General features: G+C 61.1%; 2 protein-coding genes across 2 annotated transcripts in view; one reads left to right on the forward strand and one right to left on the reverse strand.

Moving 5' to 3' along the window:
- Positions 1 to 3,619: 3,619 nt before the first annotated feature.
- MYMK (myomaker, myoblast fusion factor) lies at positions 3,620 to 12,638 on the reverse strand. The gene is made up of 5 exons (XM_006743996.2): positions 12,381 to 12,638; positions 7,970 to 8,084; positions 7,001 to 7,149; positions 4,251 to 4,367; positions 3,620 to 3,769 (listed from the first exon to the last, which is right to left on the reverse strand). Exons 1-5 carry the CDS (start codon positions 12,513 to 12,515, stop codon positions 3,620 to 3,622), a joined length of 666 nt encoding a protein of 221 aa, XP_006744059.1. The 5' UTR covers positions 12,516 to 12,638.
- A 7,718-nt stretch (positions 12,639 to 20,356) lies between these two features.
- Positions 20,357 to 22,937, forward strand: part of ADAMTSL2 (ADAMTS like 2) — a 33,906-nt gene continuing 31,325 nt past the window's right edge. Inside the window, exons 1-2 of the mRNA XM_006743997.3 lie at positions 20,357 to 20,584; positions 22,343 to 22,433. Coding sequence (XP_006744060.1) covers positions 22,344 to 22,433 — 90 coding nt within the window. The 5' untranslated portion in view covers positions 20,357 to 20,584; position 22,343. The remainder of the gene's footprint in view (positions 20,585 to 22,342; positions 22,434 to 22,937) is intronic.

The raw sequence follows: 22,937 nt of genomic DNA on the forward strand, positions 1-22,937 counted from the left end.
TGGTCTTACTGAAGAAGAGACTAACAGAGACAGGAAATGTCAGTAGCAGACAAAGGCCACAGTGCGCAGACTGCCCTCCGACGGAAGCACCTCCTTCTGAGGACACAGGGTGCTGGCTCCCCCGGCCGCGCGGCCCTCGCCCGGCTCCCAGCTCTGGGGGGGACGGAGGGGCCCCTGCAATACTCTGTTTTCTCTGCGTGGTTCTAAGTGTTCATACTTCTCCGTTTGCCCCGGAGGAGGTGTGCGGCGCCCCCTGCAGCTGAGCCCCGTGCACCCGCGCGGGCACGTGTGTGTGCGTGCACGCGTGCACATGCGTGTGCCCGGGAGGCGGCGCGGGCCTGGGCCCGGGCACACGTGTGCTCCAGCGGGGCATCGGCTGTGTCTGCTCCGTGCGCTGCAGGGTCTGGAGGCCAGGGCTGGCCCGGGGGACGCCTGTGCCCACCGCAGCCCCCAGGTTCAGGGGGGGTCCAGCGGGGGGACGACGCCCTCCTGTTCACGCGTCCTGCACGCCACAGCCCCTCTGCCCATGTCACCTGGTGTCACTCAGGACCCCCAAGCCCGCACGTCCAGGGAGCTGCCCCACTCCTTTTGTGTCCAGGGGATGTGCTGTCCTGAGCGGTAGCTGCTAGCCGTAGCCACAGGGAGAGGGTTGCTCCGTAAAATACAGGGCACCGTGTCAAATTTGAACTTCAGGTCAACAGTGAATCCTGTTTTAGCGTCAGTATGTCTCATGTAAACATGTCCTGAATATCGCGTGAGATACACAGGGGAGATCATTATTTTTTATCTGAAATTCGTGTGTAACCAGGTGTCCTGAAACCCTGCATCCCGACACATGTGGCTATTTAAATTTAAATTAATTAAAATGAACTGATATTTTGCTCCTCCGTAGCCCGAGCTGTATTCAGATGCAATGCAGTGGCGTGCAGCGAGCGGCGGGCCAGCCGGATGGCCCCAAGCATCTCTCCGTCACTAAGGCAAGTTCTGCTGCCCCGGCCACTCCCGGCCTGCCACTAACATCTAGGACTCCACATTCGGACACAGGCTGGAGGCAAGCTCAGGGCTCCTGGTTTCCGAATCCCTCATCAGGGCTGGGTGGGAGGTGAGTCCTGTCCAGAGCCCACGGGGGTCTGGGAGGGCCTCGGAGGTCCTTGCTGGCCCCAGGTGCCATGACTGTCAGATTCTAGGGCATGAAGACCCCGGGCTCGACGGCATTGGGGTTCCCAGGTGTTTGGTCTGAAGGCCATGACCCTTCTTCCTTGTTAGTCTTGCGGTGGAGGGGTGGCCATTCCGGGTGGCCTCCTCCCTTTCTGTCCCCCTCCCGGGCACTCATTCCCTGGCCCTTGGCTAGAGTCACCAAGATGTCAAAGTGAGCTTTTGAGCCGGAGGAAGATGCCACTAGGATGAGGACTAAGACCCTGGGGACAGCCACCTCAGTGGCCAGTGTCCAAAGGCCTGGGGCCAGCCACCGACATCCTGGCCCTCAGTGTCCTCATCTGCACAGTGGGGTCTCCATGGTGCCGAGCCTGCTTGGAGTGGCACAGCGGGCCTAGAGCCCGAGAGGCGGACGGGGCTGAGGGCTGGAGCGCGCCTCCTAATTGTCCATGACTTACAGACTTGGCCGGGCTCCCAGACAGCCTCATAAATCAGCGCGGCCACAGTGAGTAGCCTGTTAGTGCGGCCCTTATGCGCTTGGCAGGCCCCCCACCTCCTCCCTGCTCGGGAGCATCCCGCTGCCTCCAATTTTCCATGTGCTGCTGCAGACCTGGGAGCTGGGGTGTGCTCGCGGGGCATGGGGGCCAGGGGGATGGGAGGGAGGTGCTGGGGTGGAGGCGGAGGGCTGGGGAGAGAGGCGACTGGCAGAGGCCAGCCGCTTTGTGGATGTCTGTTTCCTGAGTGGTGCCCCCAGGCCCCCGGCGTGGCCCCCAGTGCCCTCCCTTCCCCTACGGCCGGGTGTGTCCCCTTGCGGAGATGGGAGACGGGCGGATGAGAAGATGCGGTTTGCAGGGCACGCACATGTGGTGTGCACGTGTGTCTACAGTGCATGTGAGCGTGCACACACCCCTCCACTGGAAGCAGCATCTGCCCCTCGCTGTGCTGGGGAGGGCGGGGACGCGTCTGTCTGGGTAGATGGCCCCAAAGCTGTGGCGTCTCAGCTGGCTCATGTGGGCAGCAGAGCCATGATGCACCCCTGCTCCCCAGGGCCTGGCCAGGACTCTGAGAGCCAGTGTCAAGAGCCGAGCGGCTGCTCTGTCGTCACCGGCCTATAGGGACAGAAAGGGGCTGAGCCGGCGTGAGGCTGTGGGCGTCCAGGCCCCCGTGCGTGGGACCTCTGGACCGTCAGGGAGGCCGACAGATGGGGGGCCGGGCTGAGGGGTCAGCCTTGTCCCCAGTTCTCTCCTGGCCCCCTGAGGTGAGCAAGAGGTGATTTTAGGACAAATAATGGGCTGCCCTATGCAGTGGGAGTGGGTGTGCACCTTCTGGAAATACAAACAGGCCCCAGACAGGTGTAGGTAACTTCCTGCCTGACAGATGTGCCCACATCATTCGGGAAGCAGGGCTGCTGGGGAGGCTCAGGTTTGTGAGGTGATGTCTGGGAGGCCTGCTCCCGCCACCCCCGGGGCCCAGTGCAGACAGGCTCTGGGCCCAAGCTCACTGACCTCCCAGTGCACTGTGGCAAGCCGGCCCCGGGTGCCCAGCTGTGGGCCTGCTGGCCTCTGCTCAGGTTTCCCTGCACCCAGACCCCCTTCCCACACTGGCTCTTAGCCCGGTCGGAGGGCTCGGAGTGCTCAGAAGACCAACACAGGTGCTCATGCCTGGCCCATGGGGTGGCTCCGGAGCCGGGGGGCGGGCATGACTCGGACCGGCGGAGTGGGGTTGGGGCCCGGCTCTGCCCTCACTGGCTCGGGGCCCCAAACACACCATTTCCCCTGAGCCTCAGGCTTCTGTCTTTAGAACGGAATGATCATACTTTACTGCAGACTTGTTTTAAGAATTAGATCAAGGGCTGAGTATACAGCTTTTGGCACCCAGTAAGGCCAAGACATTGAGGAGCTTTATAGGGGTTGCCGTTCCTGAACCGGCTTGATTCAGGGACCCGGCTGGGGGGTTGGCCACGCAGGCCTGGGCCAGGGACAGAGCTGGCCCCCTGCTGGCCTGGGCTTCCTGACCGGGTGCGCTCAGATCCTGAGGGTGACGCTAGTTTTCAAGGGAAAACAGATGCTGTGAGGAGAGCGCGTGGGCAGAATGCCTCTGCGGCTGGAGCTGGGCCAGAACTTCTGGGTGAGGAGGGAAGGGGAGATGGGGGGACACCCCCTGGCTGCGGGCTTCTGCAGACACACCTATTGGCCATGACTGTGGAGGAGGAGGAGGAGGAAGAGGGAGGAAGGTCTTTTCTTTCGAGCATGATGTTTGGCCATGGTGGGAACCACAGTAACTGGGCTTTCAAGAAGCACTCAGCAAGGTGCTCCCCAAATCCCCGGGGACCTCTCAGGCTCAGAGGAGAGATGTTTCCCCTGGGCGCTCCAGGGTGCGGCAGGACAGGAGGCCTCTCTCCAGGCGTGAGACGGGGGAGGGCAGGGGCTTGCGGGGGGCGGGGGGCAGGGGTGGGGTTGCAAAGTCAGATGCAAGCACAGCAAAGGGTAGAGCAGTCCAGCTTGGCCGGGGGCCCTGCGTTTCCAGCCTTCTTGTTGACCTTGGGTAGCAGGAGGATGAAGGACATGGCCAGGGCACAGTGGTAGAAACTGTGGACATAGGTGTAATCCCAATCCTGCAGGGGCAGGGGAGGGTGGGAGGGGGATGGGTCTGTGGCCTCAGGCCCCCCTCCCCCACTCTCCATGCCTCCTGCATGCCTGGCATGCCAGGGCACCTGCCAGTCACACATGCCCCACCCTCCGGAATCTGGCCAAGTGCCCTCCTCCAAGGGGCCTCTCCTCAGCATCCAGCCCATGGGCAGTCTTTCCTGACCTCAGACCCCTGGAGCACTGAAGGTGGAAAGTGGACACTGGGCCTTTGACAATGAGGCTGGGGCTCCTCCCTCCCCCCTCCCTCCTTCCTGCAGGTGCAGGCTCCAGCCCCAGGCCCCATCTGGGCTGTGCACCTCATCTCAGATCCACGCAGACAGTGAGAGCCCTGGGGCTGGGGACGGACGGTGCAGTGGTGGGAGGGAGGCACCCCTCCACCCACCGGGAGGGACAGAGGAGGCAGGAATGTGATGCTGAAGCCACCCCGAGGAGCCCCAGTCCCCGTACCTCGAAGAAGAAGCGCAGCATAAGGGCCAGTGCCCCAAAACAGAGGCCGGGCCCTATCTGCTGGGTGTAGACACTCTTGTCGGGGTACAGACCTTTCTTCTCCTTCATCTGTTGCAGCTGTGGGGAGAGTGGTCACGCAGAGAGGTCACAGGGCGGGGATGCTGCTCAGAGCTGACCGGAGAGCAGGCCCCGGGCACGCACGAGCCCCTTGGCTATCCTTGGGCGGGAGATGGGGCTCAGGGAGATGCCCCATGTGCCCCGTCCCGTGGTGGGAGGACCCAAGGGAGTCCCAGGCTGGATGGCTCGTCTGGGAACCCCCTGGGCCAGTTTGCCCTGTGAAGAACCCCAGCCCCTGCCTGCCTCTTTGGGGCCTAACAAGGCCACCCTTGCACATGCGCCCCTCCCAGCCAGAGGGGCCCCCAGGGGACGAGTCACAGCAAGGGGGTGTTGGAGTGCTGGCCCCGCCCACCATATGGCCCGCGGGGCGCCTGTGGGGTGGTCCAAGTGACCCTTCAATGGCTCGTAGATCATTATCCATCGTAGTGCTTCTGAGACAAGCTGACCAGCACGTGAAACTCTGGTTGCTCAGGTGCTCACGTTAGTGGGGGGGCTCGAGCAGGCATTGACGCTTGAAAAGATGGGTTCACGTACACTGAGAATGTGCAGTAAATGAGGGACCACATCCTGCAACCTCGAATCCCTGGGGCCAGGGTGTTTCAGAGTGCAGGGTGTTTGGGATCTCAGCACGATAACCGCCTGTGCACACAGCGGATCATGGAAGCCCCCAACCACACCGCCCCCAGGGCCCTGTGCCGACAGGGGCAGGCTAGGCCACCAGAGTCTGGGGTGCGGGTTTCTGGAATTTGCCATTGCCGATAAGACATCAGGCCCTGCATGGGCACAGGCAGCGTGTGGGTGCGGCTGGGGGCGCCTGGGCGCTGGTGGCCAGGCCGTGCGTCTGCCCAGGGTCGGGTCCTAGCCTGGCCCGGCCCTGCCCTGCAGCCCCCGCACCCACCTCTCTCTGCTTCCTCTCCCCGAGGGCTGCTGTCCCCAACTCGGACTCAAGCAGGGACGAGCCTCCAAGAGAAAAATCCACCCTCATTCCAGGGAACAACTGCCCTGGAAAATCCAAAATAAACTCCACGTTAAGTGGTCTGAAAAACACAATTTGAGCCCCAGATGTAGGGAGCCAGGCAGACCTCTTGGTTCCTGTGTCCGGATCCACAGCCCGAGGGCCGTGGAAGTCACCGTAGCGCTTCCCAGGGAAACCAGCGAGTGGCTTCCACTCTGGCTCATTACGATCCAGCGCAGATCCAGACCTGCCAAGATCTGCAGGAGGAATGGCCCTCCAGGGCAGACCAAGCAGCCTATCCTACTTCCTGCCGGGGAGTGAGTGCATTATCGAGACCCAGGGCTCTGTGTTTATGCATTCCAACATGTCCCTTAACGGGGTCCTTCCCTGGGTCCAGACGCGGCAGACCCAGTGTGCCTCCCCTGCTCTCACAGGCAGCTCCGAGGGGCCTCCTAGGTCAGCCTTCCCCCTTGGGGAAGCTGGAGTGAGAAAGAGGCTCGTTCTCTGCTCTTGGAAAGTCAAGGCCTGACCTCGCCTGGTGCTGTGTGACTTGTTGATTGCTGACCTCTCTGAGCCCTACTTCCTTCACTAACCGAATGGCAGAACAAATCCTCTACTCCCTGGCTGTAGGAGGAGCAGGGCTTTCTTTTCCTTCCTGCAGCTGTAAAATGGGTTGATGGACACCTTCTGCACCATTGCCCAGCCTGACCCCTCTTCCCAGAGAACTGCCCTCCTGCTCCCCAGGTGGCCCAGCAGCAACTCCCCGCCCCCATCCCCTGAGGCCCTGCCATCTGGGCCTTAATTTTGGGGCCTTGAGTGGGTGTGTGACTTGGGCTGGGCCGGACCAGCCCTCCTGCCAGCACTTGGGAGTTGGGACACCCTGAGATTTCAGGTGGAGCTCCAAAGGAGTGAAAATGTGCCAGAGCGATGTCACCTTGGGGCCTGGGCTGCTGCACGGCTGGAGGGTGGGCCCAGCCTCAGGCCTGCCAGCAGGCCAGGCCTGTATGCTGCTCCCTGCAAGGTTCAGCTCCTTCCCTTCTGGGGTCCCAGGAAGTGCCCTTGGGTCCAGCTTGCTCTAGCATCCCTTATTAGCTTGGGAAGCATGAGCAGCTTTCAGCCCTTGCAGCCAGGAGGGCCTTGGTACAACAGAGGATGCAGGGAGGCCTGGGGACCAGGTGTCAGGGTCAACTTCCTGTCCACCACACACCACAGCCTCCCTCCTCACTAGAACCAAACTCAAGGCTCACTGCCTCCATGAAGTCTTCCCAGATTAACCCAGGCCATTTCCAATTGCTTTTGCACCTCTAAAGCTGTCATTCTCTGCAAAGAATAATGATAGTAGTAATAGCTCCTATGTGTTGAGCACATTAGAAGCCAGGTTCTATACCAGCATTTTAGATGCATTAACTCAATTAATCTTTGAACCAACCCTATGAGGTAGGTCCTGGACTGTTCCCGTAACAACCACTTTTCAGATGTGGAAACTGAGGCAGAGAAGTGGAGTCACTTGGGTTAGGTCCAGATGATACAGACAATGTCTGTATAGTGGGGGCACCTGATGCGCACTGTCTCTGTGTTTTAGCTGAAGCCCTGAGATGGGAGGTAAATGGAGACGCCAAGGTGGAGGGGTCACAGGGGGCAGGTGCGCCCGTCCGCTGAGGCTCGCACAAGTACGCACCCACTTTGTGGCAATGATGAGGACAGCCGTGCCGATGGGGCCCGAGTACACCCCATAGCCCCAGCGGTCGTGGTAGATCCGCACCGCGATGGTCAGGACGCCAAACATCACAAAGGTCGACCTCTTGGGTTCGTCGAAGTCGGCCAGCGCTGGAGGTGGGGGAGAGGAACCGGGAGAGGTGAGCGGCCTCTCTGCCCCTCCCGGCCACTGCTCCTCCAGAGGCATCCCTTAGGGGCCCCGGTGCGGGGTGCCCCCAGCCAGCGAGACCCCATGGCCCAGCCCGGCCACCCCGAGGTCTGAGTTCCAGCTGGTTGTAAGGGACAGACGTGGACAGAGCAGCGTGGGCTGCGCTTGTGGGAAGCTGATTTCATGAGCAGGTCAACGCATACTTGTCCCCGAGGACCCCAGGGATGAGGACAAAGACACACAAGTAAGAGACAGGAAAGATCTGGGTCCTTCATGGGGCCTGGGCAAATGGCAGGGAGCCCATGCGATGGGGCCCACGCGTCCTGACATTGCCGCCAGACGGCGTTAAATGAGAAAAAAGGTGCAGAAACAATGCACTTTTGAGTGATTCCATCCTCGCAAAAAGCTGAGCTGACAGTGATGTGCGTGGATGCTTGTATGAGCCTCAAGAAAGTCTTGGGGGCAAACCCTGACATGCGAGCCGTGGTCTCCCAGGGGAGAGAGCTGGAAGCCCTTCCACGGGTTCCACGGCACGGCTCCACCATGTAAAGTGGTCTGAATGAGCCTTCGTTCATGTGTGAATTGAACAGGATGTGAGTATGGGACTTAGGGCATTTAAGGACTGTGCGTTCTTTTTCATTGATTAAACCAGGCTTCGAACCCCAGGAGAGGGGAGGAGACGCTCCCGATGAGGGGTGGGGAGCAGAGTCAGTGGGCTCTGCTGTTTCTGGGAGCAGGCAGGAGGATGGCGGGGACACTGGGCGACAAGGCATGGCCACTCACCCATCAGCGAGACCCACATGCTCAGCGCTGTCCCGTAGACACTGAAATACTCCAGGACGTCGTGACGCATGAAGCAGAGCACCGACAGGCCGGGCCCGGTGCAGGCGTGGTAGAGCTGCCGGAAAACCCACAGGGGTCAGGGCCTAGAGAGGACGGCTCGGGAGCCCCAGGACCACGGCTGGGTCTCAGCCATGCCCCCCCGCCAGCCAGGCCACTCACTAGCCGCGAGGCTCAGGCAAGTCAGTTTGTGCCTCAGTTTCCCCACCTGAAAAAAAAAGGGGAGCCAAGTGCTCCCCTCATGGGGTCTTGTGGAGGTTAGACAAAACAATCCACATGAGAGGCTGGGAGCCTGGGGATGTGCTCAGGGCTCGTTCGTGTCTCTTATGTTCTATGTATGACATGACCAGACAGAGACCGGGCATTGGGCAGGTGAAGCCCGCCAAGGTGGGGACCCCAAAGATGTGCCCTGCACGTTCCTTCAACACCTGGGTTTACCGACAGCAAGTACGTATGTGTTCCTTCAGCGCCTCTGGGCGTGAGGCCATGGCCTATTTTTGGGTGCCCGTCGGCCCGGCTTTCTCCTCTACCGTTCCCCCCTGTGGTGACTGGGCTACCCCACTGGGGAAGTCCTCAGATGTGAGTGGGCACCAGGACCCTGGCGGGGGCGGGTGGTATTATGAAGACTTGGGTTGCTAACTCAGCAGGTCTGGGGTGGGGTCAGAGATCTGCATTGTTAAGAGTTTCTCAGGCTGATGCCAGCCACCCGTGGGGAATACACTTTGAGAACCTCCGGCTGTAGTTTTCAGCTTCGGTTTCTTTAAAGTTCTGGGGGACTGCGGAGACCACCGTGCTGAACACGGCATGGTAGGTTCGCCCATCTCTCTCCTCTAGTCTCCCCAACACCTAGTTTAATAGCAATTAAAAAAATATTTTATTTATTTATTTATTAGAGAGAGAGAGAGAGAGCATGAGTAGGGGGAGAAGGAGAGGGAGAAGCAGACTCCCCACTGAGCAGGGAGCCCGATGTGGGACTCAATCCTGGAACCCTGGGATCATGACCTGAGCCGAAGGCAGATGCTTCACCAACTGAGCCACCCGGGTGCGCTTTAATAGCAATTTTTAAAGCAAAATGCCTCTGTGGAGTATTCTCAAAGCAGTCAGCTGATTTCTTACAGAAAACAACTCTCTCCTTTTTCATACACATTTCATCACTTTAAGTAATATTTAATTACGTGACGTAATTATTTTGACAAGTTCCACGGACATAAACGAGCTTGGGAACCAGCACAATCGACTCTTGGTGAGCCCAGCTCAGCAGGAGGGAGGAGGCGCCCAGGAGAGCAGCCCAAGTCTGGAGGCCCAGGGATGTTACAGGGGGAGCAGCAGCCCTGGGTCACCAGTGAGTTGAGTAAGTTGGGGTCGATTTAGAGCTCTATTGGTTATAATCACAGGTGACCTAAAGTTATGGTGCACCTAGGAGGCATGAATAGAGGTATAGTATCCAGAACAAGGGAGGTGACAGTCCTGCTTCTCTCTGTTCTGGTCAGACCCACCTAGAGAACTGTGTTGAACTTTGGCTGCTGCAACCTTTAGAGTGACATAGGCAAAGACGATGGAGGAGAGCAATTAGGTTGTGGACATGACAGTTTAGCTGGGGCAAGAGAAGCTTCAGGTAGGGCCTGATCAAGGTGCTCAGATCTCTGTGGGATAGAGCAGGGAGAAGGACACTTGCTGCGCGTGGCTCTGGCAGGCAGAGCTAGGCCCTGTGAGTGACGTGGATATTCTCCCACTACTTCTAGAACTACATCCCTCCCCCCATCATCTGCTGCTTCTGCACCCATGCTTCTCCTTTGTAGCACAGATCACCACGTATAATCACAGACTTAATCACTATGAGATTCTCGGGAGTGTCCACCCCAGGCCCATGAAGAGCAGGAATACTCTGTGTCAGCCTGGCTGTGCGGATGCAGGGCCAGGGAGACAGGGTTTGGAGTGGTTTGAAGGAGAGCTGACCCAGGAGGGTCTCTCCCACCAGGCCCTTGGTTCATCTCTGTTGGACAGGTGGGGAAGGGGAGAATCAGAGCAGTGCTACCTGCCAAGGAGGCAGGGCAGAGCAGTGACTGTGAGGCCTGCCTCCCTCTTCCGATGCAGGGGCGGACTTGGCCCCCGAGGGTGCTGGCGGGGGTGGGTGCCGCTGGGGGTCTGGTGGGAGACAGCACAGCCTCCTGATCCTCGCTTTGTGAGCTCAGGTGAGTGGCCGGCAGCTTGGGGCCTCCTCTGTCAAACAGGGGCGAGAATACCCGCTCTGCGGGGCGGGCCAGGGGACTCCCCATGACAGAGTACAGGGCTCAGTGTTGGGCACAGAAATAGCGACTGTCACAGGAGGGTTCTGGTCGGAACACAGAAGAAGCCACATGGGAGCTAGAGGTGCAATGGTGTCGCTTGGGGCTCTGGGAGAAAGGGGCCGAGTGTGGCTTTGAGGTCGGAGGACATTTGTCACAGGAGGCAGCTGCTTCTGCCACTCTGGGCAGGCTAGGGCGGGACAGGGTGGGCCTCTGAGGTCAGCCTGGAGGCAGCTGGGGGCCAGCCCAGGCCCAGCAGGGAGGGGTGGCCTGGCGATGTTTGTGGGTTTCGGGGGCTGGGTCTAACATGGACCTAGGGACAAGACCCCTGGCTCCTCTCCCCAGAGCTAAGCCCCTTGTGCCCGCAGAGAAGTCCCGGGTCCACTCCGTGCCCGGGTTTCTCATCTGTCAAACTGACTTCCTGGAACTCACCCAAGTAGGGGTCCCTCGCGGAGCTAACGAAATGGCACTGGGCAAGATGCCCTGAATGAGCCGAGAGCCCCAGGGTGCATCTGGTGCTTACAGCGACATGTGACTCAGCTGCTGTGGGACTCAGTTTCTTCATCTGTCAAATGGGCCGGTCACAATCTCGGGTTCATGGGGAGCTGAGAAGACTACATGAGACAGTGTGTCCAGAGCACCAGCACGCCCCACAGCCTGGACGCTGGCTCGCAGCCAGCACCACTGCGGCCAAGGTCTCTCCCACCCAGGCATGGAGACTGAAGCCCCAGGCAACCCCCAGCCCCAGGTCCCTGCTGCCTGAGGGAGCGCCAGCCCGTGTGCACACACAGCTTCTCCCCTTGCAGGTAAGTGTGGGTTCGGCTCACGAGGACGTCGGCGTGACAGGTGCGCACACGTCTGCAAACACGTGCGTGTGCTCACAGACCTCGCTCCCCAGGGCTGCCCTAAGGACCCCGACACTCACCCACAGGAGGCCTGCTGCTGAGGAGCGAGCCCAGCCAGCGGCAGGAGGCATGCAAGTTTTCACATGTCTGGCACTGCCACAAGGAGGAGACTGGGGGAACCTCGCCTCCCCGGTACCTGCTTCTCGCGGGAAGCTGGGCTTCAGAGAAGGGTGAGTCTGACGGGAGTTGATGGGGCAGACCGTCCGAGTGAGGGAGGGAGTCCAGCTGTGCGCGTGGGGGACTCAGAGGGATGCAGGTGGGCACTGAGACACAGATTGGTGATGGGTGGAGGGATGGGTCATCGATTAGGTAGGTAGAGTGATGATTGATTAGATAGAGAGGTACATAGGTAGGAGGGTAGGCAGACGGACAGACAGACAGACAGACAGACAAAAGCTTTCGGATGGGAGATGGAGCCACGGAGACCCGTGGAGGGCCAAGGGAACAAAGCCAGACAGGGAAAGACCAGGAGGTTTGGGACGAGAGCAAGTTCTGTGGAGACAGAGCTCCAGAAATCAAGAGAGACCCAGACACAGACAGAATAAAAGAGAAAAAGGCAGATGCAGAGAAAACCAAGAGGAGAAATGCAGAGGGAGAGAGCTCAGCTGGGAGGGAGGGGGAGAGAGAGACAGTCATCCAGGCATATACATGGAGAGAGAAGGACTCAGAGAGAGACGTAGGCCTCAAGAAGGAGAGACAAGCAGACGTGAGCAGGCCCTCCTGAACTGGGGCCAGCTCCGGAATTCTGGAATCAGACTCACCCAGGCCCTATGCATTCCCTAAGCCCCGCTAACGCCTCCCGGACCTAGCTCAGCCCCTTCCTCCCTGCTCTGCTGCCCTGTGCTTGTAGCTGGGAGAGTGGCAGGGGTGGGGGGCAGCCTGGGGTGTTCTGCCGGCAGCAAGACGAAGGGCACCCTGGAAGCTTCGAAGGGCTTGTCCTGGACTGACTGACATTGGCCCATTGTGGGCTCGGTCTTGCGCACACCAATCCTGGCACAGATGGGGAGACTGAGGTCCAGAGAGGAGGAGGGCTCCCCCAACCCTCTCTCCCAGTCTCCAGGCTCTTTCTTTCACCTCCAAATCACTTTTCTTCCTCACCAATACAGGAAGGTGGTGGATAGATGGCCCTTCTCCTGCGCCCTTGGGAGGGTTCCCCAGACTTACCGCCACAAAGAACATGGTAAAGAGGTAGACCATGGCCTCCATGTGGAACCTCCGCTTGGCAGCAATGCTGACAGTGGGGAGGAAGGCCAGGCTGCTGAGGGTGGGCAGAAGCAGTTTCGCTGCGAGCGTCCCCATGGGCCGGGGAGCAGGGGAGGGCGCAGGCCTCCTGGGTCCCCAGGGCAGAGAAAACCAAAGGGACAAGGCCTGCTCCCTTTAGTTGGGGCTCCGAGAGCAGCTGTGGTTTGAACACCAGGAAGGGAGGCAGAGAAAGGAGTGCATATGTTGAGAGCACATGGATAGGGTCCAACAGCTGATGTGCCATGTGATCAACACTTGTCTCTGATTTTTTTTTTTTTTTTTTGAGAGACCAGAGTAGTTGATTCAAGGAGACCATACTTTTTTTCTTTGAGGCAACAGCCTTGGAGTAAAGTCCCCATGAGTAGAATCCTCAGCTTCCAGCCTCTTTCCGTCTGGGCCCTCTCCCCAGGGCCCTAGGGAGCCCAGAATGAGTGCACCGTGATCTCTGCGGCTTGAGTCACGTGTCCGCTGGTGTTAGAGGTGAGAGAACCCCAGGTTTAGTCAATTCTAATCACTAAAGAACCTTGCAGACAAGCGTCATATTTTACCAGCCCACATCGCGTCCCACTCGCTTGCTCTTTCCCCACCTTGGTTTCCTTGGCAACTGGACTAATGAAACAGTCTTTTCTACTTGGTTACATTGTCTCACATCTGTAGTAAACAGCAGGATGATCTCTAACATGCTCCCGGTATGAGGCTGAAGCTTGCATCTCAGCATCCCTCCGCTGGCCTTTGGGAAACCACCTTCCCTTGTTGTAAGAGGTTTTAGGGGCACTCTCTGGCAGGGTCCCCCCTTATCCTCTGGCCCAGGAATGATGGGAGTGGTGAGCTACCCAGGCAGACTCTCCCCAGCCTGATGTGTTGTCAGCCGAAGGACAATCTTTACTTCTGTTCTCTTTTTTCATTCTGATATAACTCGCATAAGACAAAATGCACGGATCTGAAGTACAGTTGGATGAATTTTGACAAGCACATATAGCTGTGTGACCACTGCGTCTCCCCATCACCCCAGGGTGACCCCTCAGGCCCTTTGCCAGCGTAAGCAGGCGCTGTTGTGGTTTCTGCCGCATGCCTGACTTGGCCTGTTCTAGAATTCTGTACAAATGGGACCACGCAGTGCGCATTCTTTGGGGTCTGACCTCTTTTGCTCCACTGACGGAACGTCCCCGAGATACGCCCACTTCGTGACAGGTGGTTTCTTTTGCTGCTGGGTGAGTACTATTCTACTGTGTGGATGTGCCACGCTTCTGTTCTCCTGGGAGCTGGACTGCGGAGTGTGATCACCCAGGGACAGCAGGAGTGCGAGTAGCTGGATCCCGTTTCTACTGTTTGCAACAATGCATTCGGTCATGCCATTTTTCTGCTTTGGTGCCTTCCAAGGCACCTGCCGTCCTTGGGGTAGAGTCCAAGGGTCAAGGAGACCACCAGGCCATCCATGGCCCGGCCCTGTCGCCCCACCACACACCCGGCTCTCCACCATCCTCTCAGACCCCGTCTCTCCTCCTACCCCCGGACCCCCACCTCCCCTGCAAGAACGTATTTCCTCCTCCTCCTCTTTCTGGTCAGTGGATCAACAGCACCATCTGTGGGCCAGGCTGCCCCCTGGCCTGGCACCCAGGCAAGCCACCGTGCCCCTGTGCCGGACCCAAGCCTGGCACATGGTAGGTGTTTGACAAACACTGGCTGAATGAATGACTTTGTTCAAAGAATGAATGAAAGTCCAAGGAGGCCAGGCTCCTGCACATTTCAGTCTGGCACTTAGGAGTCCCTTTCCCTTTCCAAATGGGAAAACCAGATCCTGCTATGTGTGCAGCTCCGGGCAGGGCAGGAGGCGGCGACCCCACGTGGGTTGTCACAGAGGCCTGCTCTCCCTGCCCACCTCTGCATCCCTCCGCTCCTGCCCTCACCCAGCCCCCAGCCCCTGCTCCCAGGAGGAATATAAACCCTGTGGTGTGGAAATGCGAGTAGATGTCAGGTGCTCAGAGAACCCTTTGGAGCCATAAACCCTGCTCAGAAGCAGGAAAACATTCCACAGTTGGTTTTGTGCATGAGTGTGTGTGTGTTTTCTTTGCAGCTGTAAACTCCAGGGCCAGGGCTGTAAGCTTGGGGAAGGGAAAAAGAGAAGGGGGAGGTATTGGAGGAAGGCAGGGGTGCGGTTGGCCGTACATGTGTTGCAGTGATTAAGGCAGAAGGGGCCGAGGGGGGCTGCCCCAACGTGGGGAGACAGGTGACCAGGCCTGGGGCAGCCCAGGGAGCCCCTGCAGACCGGCCGGAAGTCCAAGTCCAGCGTGGAGCTGGGGGCGGCCCACGTGTGGCTCCCCTCTGAGACCTGGCCGCCTGGAGACTGACCAGCTGGCTCAGGGGGTGGCGTCCAGCTCTGAGCAGGACTGAGATGACCCTCGGCTCTCCCTGCAGCCTGGGAAGCCACAGGCCTGGGGGCTGGGAGAGGGGGAGGCAGAGTGGGAGACACAGGCCGGCCGCTTCGAGCGAGGGCGGTGGTGCCCTTGGAGAAGTGGGGGGGGGGGGGCTAGGATGGGGCGGGGCTGGGAGCCCACTCCACCTGGGCAGGCTCAACTGGGGGCCTGAGCAACCGATGTGCAGCCTGTCCCCATCCTCCCCGCCCTCCTGTGGCCCCGCCTGCCGGCCTGCTGTGCACACCCCCGCCCCGCCACCTGCTCATGTTCCGACTGCGCCAGAGCCCACAGGCCGCTCCCGCTCCTTCTGCCTGGACTCTCACCGCTTGGGCCTTCCCCATTCACACTGTAGCCCTTAGCCTCTCCTGACCCCCGCCGGGGTGAGGTGTCTCCCTTCTAACCCCCACGACACTGTGTGTGTCTTGAAAACCACTCGCACACACAGACATTGATTCAGCGCTGGCCATGTATAGGGCTCTGTGCCAAGCACTCTTCCTACTTTGTCGGGTCCCGTCAGCAGCTGGGGGGTGGGGGTGGGGGTCGCTTTCTCTGCTCTCCCCATTTTACAGGGCGGGAGACTGAGGCCCAGAGAGGAGCAGGGACTGGTGCCTGGCACCGACTCTTGCAGAGTGCTCAGGGTCTCAGGATGACCTGGCCTCCCTGCCCAGCCCAAGGTGGCATCCCCCCTCTGCCCAGCAGATGGCGCCGGCCCCAGGGGGACCCTGGGGGGGTGGGGGGCCAGCTGCAGGGGGAGAGGGAGCCCACGGCCGGCACCCCCTTCCCTTGCCCCCTCGGCCCAGAGCAGGCCGGTTTTATAGAGGTGCTGAAATGCCTGGAATGCCACACAGCTCCCGCCTCCCGGACAGCTGTCTGCTCGGCCCGGCCCCGGAGAGCCGAGCCAGCTGCCGCGCCTGCAGCCTCCAAACTGTGAACACCCGACCCCCGGCTCTCGGACGCCCCGGAGGACAGTGGCCCTCGGGCCTTGGCTCTCCGTGCAGGCGCCTGCGGAGGCGCCCCTGCACCTGGCGAGAGGGGTCTGGGCTTTGATGTTTTCCAGCTCGTTCCTTGCCCCCGACCCCTCCCCAGAACTGCCATGCAGGGCCTCTGCTCTGTGCACGTGTGTGTGTCTGCAGCTGAGCTTGTGATAGCAATCATGTGCTGTCTTCAGCCTCCGGCTGAGAATTAGTGCCCCGAGCCACCCCCTGCCTCTGAGCGCCTGCCAGGTGAGCCAGGCCGGGGCTCCGCCCCTGCCCCACGGGGTCGCTGGGGACGCAGACGAGTGTGTGGCGCTCTGAGCAGTAGCCCGTCCGTCCGTCTGTCTGGCCGGCCTCGGGGCTTCGTTTCCCTGGAGCTCCCGTGGTAAAGCTTCCTTCTCAGCCACGTCAGGCTTCTCTTGCCGCCATCCTTGTTCCATATTTGGGTGGAAAGGAGCCTCTTGTGGAATCTGAGAACCAGAGAGGCCTACACACTTCCTGGGTCCCCCTGCTTGCACTTCAAGCCTTGGCCTAACAGAACATGCGAGTGCTTCTGACTGAGAAAGAAGGACCAGGAAACAAAGCCCATTTGGGGGTCCAGACTCCCACCTGCTGACCCCCAGTGGTCTGCAGGAGGAAGTTCTTCGTGAATGTCCAGCCCCTGGGCCTGGGGCAGAGAAAGCTGTCGTCTGTCCTGGGCTGGGCAGGGAGCTCATGAGGAGGGGCTGGCTGCGGGGGCTGCCCTCTGGGGCCCGGTCTTCTTCTGGGGTCTGGCCGGTCACCGCCAAGCTGGCCAGATGGCCCCTCGGCGGCCCAGTGCCTGCTGGGTGGGAAAATTCGGTGTCAGAAGGCACCCAGCATGCCCCAGGCGCTGGGGGGACAGCAGGGAGGACAGTCGGGACGGTGGGGAAGACGGTCCAGATGGGCCACCCTCGAGGACCCACCTCACACAGCCTCTGGCTGCAGTCCCCATGCTTCTGAGCTCTGCTCGGGGCGCTTTCTTGTACAGGCCAGTGCCCGGCTCCCAGCGTGATTGTTCAACCACCAGCACCCCCAACTGGTCACCCCATGACCCCCTGGCGCCCCTCCCCGGCCCTGGATCTCTTCTTTTCCCTGAGCCTGCTTCTTGCCCTTCTGCCCGTGTTCCCCTGCCCCTGCTTGGCCTCTAGGAGAAATGTGCCTGTTTTCCTGTTTCCAAGCTTCTCCCCAGACATCCAGAAGGCTCTGCTGGAAAGACGGTCTCCTAAAACACAGGTGTCTACAGCACCCCTTCCCTAGCCAGGGCCCCAGGTGGCAATGCGTGTGGGTGAGGCCACTCCAGGGGACCAAGGCCCTGGGGGGTGTCAGCAGGCCAGCAGGGAGCTCGGCCTCAGGAGAGTGGAGGACCCCCAGAGGGCAAGGAGGCCCTGGCGTCAGGAGCTGCCACACAAGTCCACCCCTTTGTTTATTGAGCACCTAGTACATCTAGATGCTACACAGAGACGCAGTGTGAGCCAGGAGCAGCCCCTGCTCTGTGGGGTCCCAGCGGCCAGTCAGGAAAGATCATTCTGAAGCCTTAACAAAGTGCTGAGGCGCTGGGGGCTTCCCGGAGGAGGTGGCCCCAGTAGATCATCTGGGGGTGCTGAGCGTGTCCAGATGGGTATGAAAGAAGGGCTGGGGGGAGAGTGGGGAGTGGGGAGCAGGACCTGAGATGGGGGCCTGGAATCATCCCTTGCAGTACCTCTCCAGGGAGCCCAGACAGTTTGAATCACAGGAGGGATGGAACCAGGAGGCAGTGACCCCACTAGATGATTTGTGGGGCTCAGTGCAAAATGGGGGACCTTTGTTCAAAAAGCAGGATGGAGCTTTTTCTTTCCTCCACAGATTCTCTGGTCTGATTGTGCTATTTTTTATTTGATGTTTAAGGTCATGTTCCTTTGGGCACGAGGATACTTTGGGGATGAGTGCTCACCCTCACAAGCACCCAGGACCCCACCCGGAGACTCAGCCTCACCCCGGCCCCTCGGGGGCAGAAGGCAGCTGCAGCTGCAGCTGCTGGGTCGGGGCTGGGGGGCCGGGTGGGAGGTCAAGAACCTGGGAGGTGGAGGACGGTGGGCCGTGCGTGAGCCGAGGCTCCAAGCCCCCGTGCGTGCTCCATCACCCCATCCCATGTCACTTCCAGAACATGATTCAAAGATAACATTATTCAGACCTTCAATACAGTGATGGCAGAGCCTCAGCCCCGAGCGTGGGTCCCTTCTGAGCTCGGGCTGTGCTCCGGTTCTGGTGCTGTGTTGCAGCCGGCCGGGAGGCTCCTCGGGCTCCTTGGGTTCCTGCCTGTGAGGTGGGTCCCAAGGGCACCTGAGGCCTGCTGGCCCAGGAGGCCCACCCTCACCAGCTCCCTCCACACTCAGAGCACCGTGAGGCCTTCAGGGAGGTGCTTCCTGCCTATCCTTTATTCTTCACTCCCTCCGCTGATTCCTAGGGTCTCTGCGGCCCCCAGAAGCCTTCCCTGGCTCCCGGGGTCGCCCCTGACATCCCCAGGGCCACCAGCAGATGAAGCAGCAGCCACAGCTCCCTGTGGGTCTGGAGTGTGGGGGCTCACCAGTGTCACGCGGTGGGGGGGCCTTGGCGGGTTCCTTGAGGTGGAGGGCGGGGTGGGGTGGAGCGTGGTGGGCCCAGGGTCACACACCTGCAGGAGGTCACAGAGCCAGGGCAGTGGCAGGCCTGTCCCCCAGGCGCTGTCCCGCTGGGCTAAGAGGAGGCACTGGGGGTGTTTGTGTCGGTTGGCTGTGGGGTCCCTCCCAAGGGAAACCATTAGTCACCCTGGTGCTGGCTGGATGTGGGGCCAGAAACGCTGTGCGTTTCGGGACTGCGCCAGGGGGTGCAGGGCCCTGGAGCTTGGCTGGAGGGGAGGGGATGGCGGCTGAGGCTCCGAGCGCGCCCTGGCCCTGTCTGTCGTGTGTCTGGGGTGGGGGGGGGGTGCGCGCGTGGGGATGTGTACTCCAGGCTGCCCGGGGACAGGCTCTGTCCTGTCTGTGCTTCAGCACGCCGACCGCAGGGGGCAGTGTGGACCTGGGTTCAAGTCTCCGTGGCACCGACCATCCCAGCAGCCCCAGGGGGGACACTGAGATGGACAAGACCTTCCTCCCCGATGTTCTGGGGCAGGGGGGACAAATGCCACGTAAGAACCCCTGCAGACAGAGAGGCTATGGTCAGTGACAGTGGTGGGGTCCCTGATGTGTCACTAACCAGATGTGCCACCCGGGTGTCACTCAACGGTCTTGAAGCCTCAGTCCCTCCAACTGCAAAATGGGGATGGTCAGGATGCTGGTCTCAGAGCCCTTGGTGCATAGGAAGGACTCCCTCCAGGATGGGAGGTGGTGTTGCTTTACTCTTACTCCTTGTCCGCTATTCCTGTCGGTGGCCAGACACAGGGTGGAACTTCCCCAGGGCTGGAATAACTCTCAGCCACGCCAGGATGCAGTCGAAGGAGGAGCTCACCTCACGGTTCCGCTGGCCGGGAGGGTGGAGGGAAGGAGGAGGACTTTCCAGGTGCCGCTGTGGGCCTAGACCACCTGCACAACTGAGGCGGGGGGAGAGGGGGGTGGGGATGAAATGCTCAGAAGACCTTACACGCTGTTTCCACCCCTACCCTGCGTTCCAGGAGGGTGGGCTCTGGGGGGGGGAGGGGGCCTTGTGTGCAAGGGGTGGGTGCCAGGTCTGGCTTTGCTTGCAGAGTCTGGGGTCGGCCTGGGTTCCTAGGGGCTGGAGGGCGTGCTGCATGCTCTGTCGTCCTCTGCTCCACGCTCTGACTCAGCAGGAACACAGGCCTGGAGCACCACGTCTGGCCTGCCAGGGGCTGCCCAACTGGCCTGGGCCCAGCCAGGCTGCTGTGCCCTGCCAAGCTGGTGCTGAACATCTGCACAGAGTTCCCCACGCCTCCCCCCACCGGCCCTGGCCATTTCGGCTGTCTGGTCAGCAGGCCACGGGCACTTCTGTCCCTTCCCTGGAGCCCTTGGCCGGGGTCCTCACTGGGTCTCCCTTTGTCCTTCCATCTGTGGAGGCATCTGCCTCTCAGGAGAACCTTTCCAAGGCTGGCTGGGTGACCGGGACCTCACCTTTCCCATCTGTAAAATGGAGCTATCAGACTGGACGCCTCCTACAATCCGGACTCCATTCTGGGGAAGGCCAGAGACTGGGTCCCTTCCCGAGGCAGAAATCAGACAGGCCTAGGCTGGGCTTTGCCACCACCAGCCTCCCCGGTGACCCCAGGCTGGAGGCTGCTCTGTCTGGACACCCCAACACATGCTTCCCAGCGCTGGACCCGGGAAGGCGGCCTCCCTGCTCGCCGCTCTGGGCCGCTGCCGAGGCAGCAGTGAGCAGGCAGCTGGGCCGGCCTGGCCGGGCTCCAGAGGCGCGGAGCGGGTTAAAGTGTGCGCCAGGCCGGGCCGGCGGCGGGCGGGGGAGCAGCCTGGTGGGAAGTGTGAGTTCCTCCCTGTCTGCCTGACAGCTATAAAGGCAGCCGGGCCCGCAGAGCCGCCACTGGGCTGCGCGCCTCCCTGGGAACCCCCTCTCGTGGGTGCTCTTTGAAGTGGAGGAGGGAGGCGGCAAGGGGGAGGAGGAGGAGGAAGGGAGCGAGGCAGAGCCCACAGCTCTCCGCACTCTGAGCCTCCCCCTGCTCCGAGCACCTGGCGCCGCCTGCCCACAGCAGCTCTGCCCCTTTCCCCGGGAGGACAACCTGCTGACCCCGGGCCAGGTAGGCCACCGCAGCCTTCCCAGGGCACGGGTGCGGCTCCGAGCCGGCTGGGGGGCAGAGCATCCCCCAGCCCCCTCGGGGAGCCGTTATGTAACAGGAGGAGGGCTCGCGGGGAGGGGTCGGGACCCTCAGAGCATGGCGAGGGCGGTTCCTCAGCTCCCAGCCTCGGGCGCCTGAAGCTCCTTGCAAGGCAAGCCTCTGCTGCTGGCTAGTGGCTGTTTTTGGACCCCAGGGAGGGATGGATCCCGCGTGAGCCGGACCTGGCCTGTGGCCAGGGGTGTCTGGGAGCCTTAATGAAAACCAAGTGTGGGGCCGGCTCAGCACCTGTCTTCAGCCCGGCAGGCTGGAGCTGGGGCACCGATTAGCCAATGGGACCGCCGGGGGGGGGGGCTCTGTGTTTATGTGAGGCTGGCGGGGGTGCTGCAGATGGAGGCCTGCGGGGGAGGGGTGGCAGACGGGGCGGGGAGGTGGCAGGCGGGCAGCGGGTGACGGGGGGGGTCTCAGGACTCTGGCTCCAAACTCCAGGGTGTACTGCTGCCTTGTCCCGGCAGAGGGTTCTGAGGATGCATGGGTCAACGTTGCTCGCATAACTCCTGGAGATCTGCAGGTGCTTGACCTGCCAGGGTTGATGCCGGGGAGAGGGGACAGATTTGGAGGTGGCTTTGGGGCTGGCAGGGCTGGCAGGGGTTGGGGGCGGCTTTCACACCTTCTTCCTTGGAATTAGCCGGGTACAGGGACAAGTGCCTGAGTTTGCTCTGTGGCTTTGGGCAAGCTGGCTTCCCTCTCTCGGTTCCAGGCTCTGGGGGGACAGGCTTGCTGGTTTCTGAAACCCCTTCTCTGCCTTGCTGGCAAGTGACACTTAGGACCAGAGACAGATCCTGGACAGAGGCTGCCGAGGCCCCTCTGAGACGTCCACGCAGAGAAAGCAGATAGGCGAGGCTGAGAGCCCAGGAGGCTGGAGGGTCCCTTTGATTTGACCCCTGGCAGGAAGGTCAAGTGGTGTTTGGGGCTAACAGTGCTGACTTGTCGGGAAAGAGACAGTCCCGCAGCCCTGGGCTGCCCTCACTCCATGCTCCAGGGGCACAAGTGTGCGTCTTGGTTGGGGCGTGAGGAGACAGATGCCTGGGCTCTTCCCAGCCTGAGATCCCTGAGGGTCCTGGGCCCAGCCCCCCACCGAGGGCAGGGCTAGTGCTGGCCAGGGAGGGGAAGGGCCCAGCAGAGCAGGTGGCGTCCATGGCCGCCTCCAGCAACCGCACATGGCTGGCAGGGAGTTCACCCTCCCACTGGGCAGCCAGCCCTGAGCGTGTGAAAAGCCCCAGGTGCTCTTGCTCAGGCCGCTTCCGCCAGCCAAGGTGGTAGCCCGAGCTCTGGGGCTTTGCTTCTTCATCCAGTGGGTGTGGCCCGGGCCTACGGCCTCCCCAGCTGTCCCTGGTGTTCGCCCCAGGCACTCCCTAGGGAGCGCAGGTAGTCCGAGGCTAGCTGGTCCTCATCCCTGCCCGCCCTTCGAGGGGTGGGTGGGGAGACCAGGCTCAGCAAGCACACCACCACCTGTCTGTGGCGCTTGCTTGTGCCTGTGGCAGGCATCTTTAATCACTCACCGACCTCTCCCAACAGGGCCACCAGGCAGCCCCTAGCAATCAATCCCAGACAGCCTCTGGGCCTCAGTTCTGGGTGGGCCCCAAGGGCTCTTCCCTCTTCCTTGTCAGCTGTCAGGGGAGCTGGGCCTGGCCTAGCAGTGACAGTGGCCTTGCTTCCTAGGATGGACGGCAGACGGCAGCCTTCACGCTGGGTCTGGTGCCTTCTGGCTGTGGCACTTCTGGCTGGGGGTGTGGCATCTACGGGGGCCACGGTGAGTGGGGAGCAGGGGCCCTCACCCAGAGGGGCTGAGGTTGGAGGGAGTGTGGCAGGTGTGGGGCAGGTGTCCGGGGACCCCGTCATGCATTCCCGGAGCCCCCACTCAGCTCCCGGGAACATGTCTTATAAGCCGGTCGGACCAGCCCCTAAGCGGGGGCCCTGGCCACCCTGGATCCCTCGCTGACTTGGCAGGATGAGGTCGGAGGGGGCTGAGGACTTCCTTCCAAGCAAAGGCCTGCAGCGAGGCATGTCGAGGGGGCTGCTGTGTCCTGCAGAACCCAGGCTGGGGCCCAGGCTGCTCAGGAGAAAGAAAGCAAGGACAGTTAGGTGCAGCCTCACGTTCCCATCAAGCCCCCAGGATGTTCCAGATCTCAAGATGGGGCGGATCCAAGGCCCATGACTTCCGGGGAGTTCCCTCCAAGACCACCCTGGAGATGTGGGCCAGGGTGCCGAGTGACCCAGCCGGCGGGCACCTGGGGGCTGTGATCTCCTGACCAGG

Source organism: Leptonychotes weddellii, chromosome 14 (genome assembly GCF_054177405.1).
Source record: "Leptonychotes weddellii isolate Sample4059 chromosome 14, ASM5417740v2, whole genome shotgun sequence".
In the NCBI taxonomy this organism is placed as follows: Eukaryota; Metazoa; Chordata; class Mammalia; order Carnivora; family Phocidae; genus Leptonychotes; species Leptonychotes weddellii.

Bases quoted from the DNA above. Each gene is read 5' to 3' on its own strand.
- MYMK (XM_006743996.2), bottom strand. From the start codon at position 12,515: ATGGGGACGCTCGCAGCGAAACTGCTTCTGCCCACCCTCAGCAGCCTG. The intron at 7,150-7,969 runs GTGAGTGGCCAT...CCCCACCTCCAG, and splicing joins CATGTGGGTCTCGCTGATGG to CGCTGGCCGACTTCGACGAA. The intron at 3,770-4,250 runs GTACGGGGACTG...CTGCCCCTGCAG, and splicing joins TGCTGCGCTTCTTCTTCGAG to GATTGGGATTACACCTATGT.